This window comes from Gavialis gangeticus, unplaced genomic scaffold (genome assembly GCF_001723915.1).
Source record: "Gavialis gangeticus isolate Ggan-Ray unplaced genomic scaffold, GavGan_comp1, whole genome shotgun sequence".
In the NCBI taxonomy this organism is placed as follows: domain Eukaryota; kingdom Metazoa; phylum Chordata; order Crocodylia; family Gavialidae; genus Gavialis; species Gavialis gangeticus.
Genome location: NW_017729012.1, coordinates 11,004,969 through 11,011,260, shown reverse-complemented (window position 1 = coordinate 11,011,260; position 6,292 = coordinate 11,004,969). Strand labels below are relative to the sequence as shown.

The 6,292-nt window shown below is 61.0% G+C and overlaps 1 protein-coding gene across 2 annotated transcripts in view; it reads left to right on the top strand.

The window, feature by feature from the left end:
- NEK8 (NIMA related kinase 8) overlaps positions 1-6,292 on the top strand; it is a 19,830-nt gene that overhangs the window by 4,531 nt on the left and 9,007 nt on the right. Inside the window, exons 2-9 of one of the 2 annotated variants that reach the window (XM_019511258.1) lie at positions 125-330; positions 1,232-1,464; positions 2,471-2,602; positions 2,965-3,173; positions 3,695-3,774; positions 4,230-4,411; positions 4,527-4,677; positions 5,625-5,701. In XM_019511258.1, the coding sequence (XP_019366803.1) occupies positions 195-330; positions 1,232-1,464; positions 2,471-2,602; positions 2,965-3,173; positions 3,695-3,774; positions 4,230-4,411; positions 4,527-4,677; positions 5,625-5,701 (1,200 nt within the window). In that variant the 5' untranslated portion in view covers positions 125-194. Of the gene's footprint in view, positions 1-88; positions 331-1,231; positions 1,465-2,470; positions 2,603-2,964; positions 3,174-3,694; positions 3,775-4,229; positions 4,412-4,526; positions 4,678-5,624; positions 5,702-6,292 lie in introns of those variants that run through there. The other variant, XM_019511259.1, reaches the window with a different exon arrangement.

The window sequence follows — 6,292 nt, the reverse complement described above, 5'->3', positions numbered from 1 at the left end:
GGAGGGGGAAGGGGAAGGGGAAGGGAGGCTGGCACAAGCTGTACCCCCTGGGCGCGCTGCCCCTCGTGCCCCGCCATGCACTGGGGTACGTGCGCCGGCTGCAGCCCCCCCGCACCGCTTGCAGGATCGTGCACCTATGCCTGCGTAAGGCCGACCAGAAGCTGGTGATCATCAAGCAGATCCCGGTGGAGCAGATGAGCAAGGACGAGCGGCTGGCGGCGCAGAATGAGTGCCAGGTGCTCAAGCTGCTGAGCCACCCCAACGTCATCGAGTACTACGAGAACTTCCTGGAGGACAAGGCCCTCATGATCGCCATGGAGTACGCGCCAGGTGCGGCCCCACCTCTCGTGGAGGGTTTTGCTCGAGGCATGACGAGCGTGCTGTGCTCGGCCGTCTCCCCCCGCGGCCCCCAGCCGTGAGGCGGGTTTTCCAGGGTCAGGCGTGCAGGAAGAGGTTTCGCTGCTCTCCGCTCCGCTACCTCCTGCTCCTCATTTAGGTGCTCTCAGTTTCGCTTCTGTTTCCGGCCGGTTTCGCCGCGGCCGGGAAGGAGTCTGTTCGAGCAAGCACGAAGCCTCCAAATCGACGCTGCTTGTAGCGGGGCTTGCGGACCCGCAGCATAAAACCTGGGCTCCCCGCGGGGCCCCTCGAAACGCCACATGGGTTTGCTCAACGGCGAGAGTCTCCCGCAGCAGAACAGGCTCGTCTCGTTTAGCAGCTGAGGTTGCATGTGGTTTTTGCAGTCTTCCTCTAGTTGCTGCAGACAATACGCTAATGTGAACCTCCATGGTGGTTTCTGCGTCATGCCTACCGGGCTCTGTTGCTTTCTTAGTAGTCACTGGCACGGTGGAGAGCGTGCGGTACAGTCCACGGTTGCACATGACTTTGGACGCGCTTGGACTGTAGGTCCAAGCAATCAGTAGAGGTCTGCTTAAGGCTGCCCGCCTCTCAGGCGAGCGAGGAGGCACGCTGGTATCCGTAGTCAGGGCTCCTTGGGGCAGCAGGGATCACAGCCGGCTGCCTCTGACTCCGCTGCCCAAGTGAGCATGTGCCCCTTCACACCCGGGCTGTCTGGGGGCTGCCTTTGGCATAAGCCAGGAGCAGAGGTCAAACTCACGCCTTGTATCTGGGGGCTGCAAGCCCCATGCGTTTATGATGCTACTGTGTCCCATTGCCCGTGGCCTAGGGCCAGCCCAGCCCTGCTGAGCCACCTGCTCTTTGCGCTTCATTGCAGGGGGCACGCTAGCGGAGTTTATCCACAAACGGGGCAGCTCGCTGTTGGACGAAGACACCATCCTGCACTTCTTCGTGCAGATCCTGCTGGCCCTGCACCACGTACACACCAAGCAAATCCTACACCGTGACCTCAAGACACAGAACATCCTACTGGATGAGCACCGCATGATCGTTAAGGTCGGGGACTTTGGCATCTCCAAAATCCTGAGCAGCAAAAGCAAAGCCTACACGGTGGGTCCACGCCCAGGCCGGTCCCAGGGTCTTTCCATCTAAGCGGTCGTGTTCCTCAGGCCCACGCTCCTCTCTGGAAACTTAGATCCGCATATGTTAGTTGCTGTCATCAGGGGTCAATAGTGTACACGCCAGGTGTCTGGCTCCCCGACTCGCTGAGGTCCCATTTTCCTGCAACAGTGAAGAGCGCTCTGTCCTAGTCGATCACGGTTCTTTTGCCTCCGTCCTCACCTGGGCCTCCCAGCAACTTCCAGCCATGCGTGAACCGCAGCTGTCGTGCGGTTTCCTTTTCTTGTCCCCCTCTTCAAGGGAGCATTGCCTGGCAGGGAGAGGTGGGTGTGGGAGCAGGTTGCTGTTAGGTGCCTGTGCTGCCTGGCACTGGTGGAGGAGGGAAGTTGAGGAAGCATGCTGCCCTAGGAGAGGGCTTTGGGGCGGTCCCTGTGGGAGTCAGGGCTGTGTTCTCAGGCAGGCCCTGGGGGAAGCCGAGCAGAGAGCTGGTGTGGCATCTGCCCTGTGCTGTGGGCTGGGACTTCACGCTGGGTGCACCGTAGCTCAGCATCCCAGAGGGGTGACAAAGGCCTGGGAGTCTATGTGGGGGGGCAGGGGACAGCAGATGGTGTCACCCAGGGGGGAGTATCACAGGCGCTTTTCCCGCCTGCCTGATCCATTAGCTGCTGGAAGCGCCTGCAGTCCTCCTGGAGCCCTGCTGGCCCACTGTATCTCTCTAATCTCTCTCTGCGTGAGGCTTTGGTACCATTCCCTGTCTAATCTAACCTAATCTGTCCAGACGGTTTATGCCAGGCTCATTGCTGCAGGATCAGAGGGGCAGCGGGAGGCCATCTCTGCCTGGCAGTAGGCAGGTCTTGTGGTGGCACAGTCCTGAGCAGCACTCGCTGCCAAGGGTGCTATGGCCTGTCCCAGCCCCTCCATGTTCCCATTGGAAGCGCATGGCTCTGTTCCATGGGCCCTGCGGTGCCATGATACAGGTAGGTCTCTCCCCTCCCAGGTTGTGGGAACTCCATGCTACATCTCTCCAGAGCTGTGCGAAGGGAAACCATACAACCAGAAGAGCGATATCTGGGCCCTGGGCTGCGTGCTTTATGAACTCGCCAGTCTCAAGAGGGCCTTCGAAGCTGCAGTAAGGCCAAGGGCTGGGGCAGTGCTCAGAGCAGGGAAACCTGCTCTTCATGGCATGGGGAACTTTGTCTGATCAGACTGTGATCTGATTGTGGGAGGGGGAGGCTGTGCCCCAGGCTGGGGTGGGAAGCTGCTGTATGGCATGTGGCGGGGGGAGCACAGCAGCAGACAGGGCAGGGAGCAAAAGTTAGAGTAGGAGATGAGGCAGGGGAAGGGGGTTGGGGTGGCAGTCATGGAGGGTGTGGGGCTGAGTGGTGGTATGTGTGCCAAAAGGCGTGGCCCTGCCGCTCTGGGCCTAGTCTTGCTCCTGTTACCTGCAGGCCCCAGGGTTTGCCATCCACGTGTCCCTTTCCTGCCCTCCAGAACCTTCCCGCCTTGGTACTGAAGATCATGAGCGGGACATTCGCGCCTGTCTCCGATCAGTACAGCCCGGACCTGCGGCAGCTCATCCTCAGCATGCTCCACCTGGACCCCTCCAGGCGGCCCCCCCTGAACGAGATCATGGCCCAGGCCCTCTGCATCCGCCCACTCCTGAACCTCTACACCGACGTGGGCAGTGTCAAAATGAAGAGGCAAGTGGTGCTGCTGGGATGGGAGTCAGCCAAGGGAGGCTGCCGCAGCTCGCCAGGGGCAGGGTCACTCGCAGCTACCATGCTGCTAGCCCTTGCATGCAGGCCCTGAGCAGGCAGCTCTGCACTGGCAATGGGCTTCCCTCCAGCCACACTGGGGGGGAGGAGACTGAGAGCTGGGTGTTGACCCACTTCCCCTTCATCCTCCTGGCGTCTGGTGCATTGCTGCATGTGGAGCCTGGGGTTGAGGGGGAGGGCAGGTGCAGCCAGTCGTTAACACTGTGCATGTACTCCCCTGCTTTCAGAGCAGTTGCCCTGGGCACAATGGTACTGTCTGAGCCAGGCAGTCAGGCTTGAAGGACCTAGCACACGACCAGCCCCAGGACATGCATGGCATCTTCTGCTGTACCCCTGCTGGCACCCACAGGGCCACGTCCCTGGTCCCCCTCACTTTGCAGCAGGGCGGCTTGGGGCTTGGGTGGTTCCCTGTACTAGCAGGATGAAGCCGTGCCTTTGTTTGACAGGCCTGAGAAGCCCGTGGCTCCAGTGCCATCAGTGACCCACAGCCGGGCAGGCAGACGAGTGACCAGTGCAAGGCCCAGGGGTGAGAGCAGTGCAGTGTATTCAGCAGGACTTTGGTTTGGAAGGACCATGCTGTGGGGGCTGCAGGGAGCAGCAAGGCAGTGTAGCTCAAGTCCCACCCCACCCCAAGGCTCTCTGCCCCTGTCCCCCGGAGCCTGCGTTCCCTACTGCTCCAACTCGCACAGCCCAAGGGTCAGTCAGAGTCATGGCGATGCAACATGGTAGCACAGAGCTGTCCTGCAGGTACTGGGCCATGAACAGCAAGGGCTGCCAATGCCGCTCAGTCCCCCTGACCAAACCGTGCTCTCATTCCCCTGTCCCCATCCTCTCCCCTGACAGCACCCACTGGCAGAGCTGTCCTGTGCCCCTAGTAACCCTCTGGCAGAGGTACTGAGACCCAGCCCTGTAGTGCAGCCCTTGGGCCCCCACTTTACAGGCTGAGTGGGGGAGGGCTGATGATCTCGTGTGATGTGCTAGGTGCTCGCAGCAGCTCTTCCAGGACCGGAATCCCCCTTCCCCTGTCATCTGTCTATGCCTGGGGCAGCGGGATCAGCACCCCGCTCCGGCTACCCATGCTGAGCACAGAGGTGGTGCAGGTGTCGGCAGGGAGGACCCAGAAGGCCGGTGTCACAAAGTCAGGGAGGCTGGTCATGTGGGAGGTGAGTGGGGCAGATCTGCGGGGGCCATGGGAATCCAGTGTACCCTCCACTCACTCCCCCATTCCCGGCCAGCTGCAAGGCCCGTGCCTCTGACCTCCCTGTGGCCTTCTGCCAGGCTCCCCCCGTGGGCGCAGCTGGAGGGCCCTCGCTGCCAGGGGCCGTGGAACAGCTCCAGCCACAGTTTGTGTCTCGCTTCCTGGAAGGCCAGTCAGGAGTGACCATCAAACATGTGTCCTGCGGTGACCTCTTCTCCGCCTGCCTCACAGGTATGCCCCGGAGCTGGCAGTAGCTGCCCCCACTCAGTGACATGTCCCAACGTGCAACAAGGGACAGAGATCAGCTGCATGTGGAGACCCGCCAGCCAGCTAAGGCCCCAAACACGACAGCTGCACACTGGCTCCAGACTTCCCCCACACTGAGGCCATGCCTGTCCTGGGCTGCTTGGAGCGAGGCTCCTTCTCACCTTGCACTCTGCATGGCTTGAGGCATCCAAGTGACTGGGCAGAAAGGGTACATCATGGCAGTGCCCTCCCCACCTTGATCCCCGAGGCCTTGAGGCGGGGAGAACTTCTCCCCAGGAGCAAACTGGGGCCAGCACTGCAGCAAGGGACCCATTTGGGGTGGGCTTTGGGAGCCCCCACAGGTCTGAAACCTCTGTTTTTTCTCCAAGCTGCCTGCCCTGTGACACCAGTCTGGAATGCACGATGTTTGCACAAGTCCTTCTGCTGGCCCCAGGGCACTACGTGTTTGTAGTTGTGCTGGGGGTGGGGATACGTGAGAGACTCACAGGGGCAAACTGGCTGCGTGTGTTTGTCCTGTCTCTGCTCAGGGCTTCCTGCGGCTCCTGCGCAGGGGTGGAGGGGGCTGCTAAATGAATAGGCCTGTGTGTTTAGCACCTTTGCAGACTGTGGGATTAGCAGCTCTTGCGTACACAGCTGGAATAATGTTATCTCAGCGCCTTCCCATCCTCCACCCCATCTGTGTCAGTCATTGTCACAGCCCATCTGTGGCTGCCTGAGTCCTGAGCCCAGAAGTGGAGCCAGGCTTCGGGGCAGCTCTAGAGCAACTGGTCCTGGGCACCAATGTGTTGCTTGCAGCCTGGCTCAGCAGCCTTCCTTAGGTCTGAGGTCCATGCCCCACGCTCGCCAGCCTGCGCTGCATGCTTCCCAGCACATGGTGCTTGGTACTGAGGGGCTATGCTCTGCTCCCCCAGACAGAGGGATCATCATGACATTTGGCAGTGGCAGCAACGGCTGTTTGGGCCACGGGAACTTCATGGACGTGACTCAGGTGTGTGGGGTGGGGACGGGCAGAGGGGAAATGCTGGGTGCCTCGCGTGTGGCAGCTCGTTCTGGCCAAGCCCACATGCAGCACCCTGCAGCTGCTGCCTGCTCTAGAAGCAGGCCCTGGCCCTTCCTGCAGCCTGGCCCAGCTGCTGCTGGGGGCTGCCTGCCTCTTTCCACCCACTGCACAATGCTGCCTTTGAGCACGGGGCTGGGGAAGTCAGGAGCTGCCTTGTGGTTGCTCTTAGCTGGTGCCCAGCCTCTGCATGGCCTCCCCTATAGACCTGGCTGTCTCAGTCTCGGGCCTGCAGCTGCTGCGGTTCACGGAGAAACTTGTTTGTTAAAAGGGGCCAGTATGAAGAAGAGCCATGTGTCCCAACCAGCACCCTGCACTGGCGCTGTCCCACCCCCCAGCCCAGCTACACGCTGCTCCCCTGCCCTCTTCCCAGGGTGTTGACAGCCCCAGAGATCCAGCCAGGGGCTCCTTCATAGGATCCTCTCCAGGGTGTCCCCCTGACCCTCTCTCGGAGGGGGATGCCCATTTCCTTCTAGAGCAAGGGCTCGATGGCTGGGGCCATGTATAGGCAAATGGTGCTTT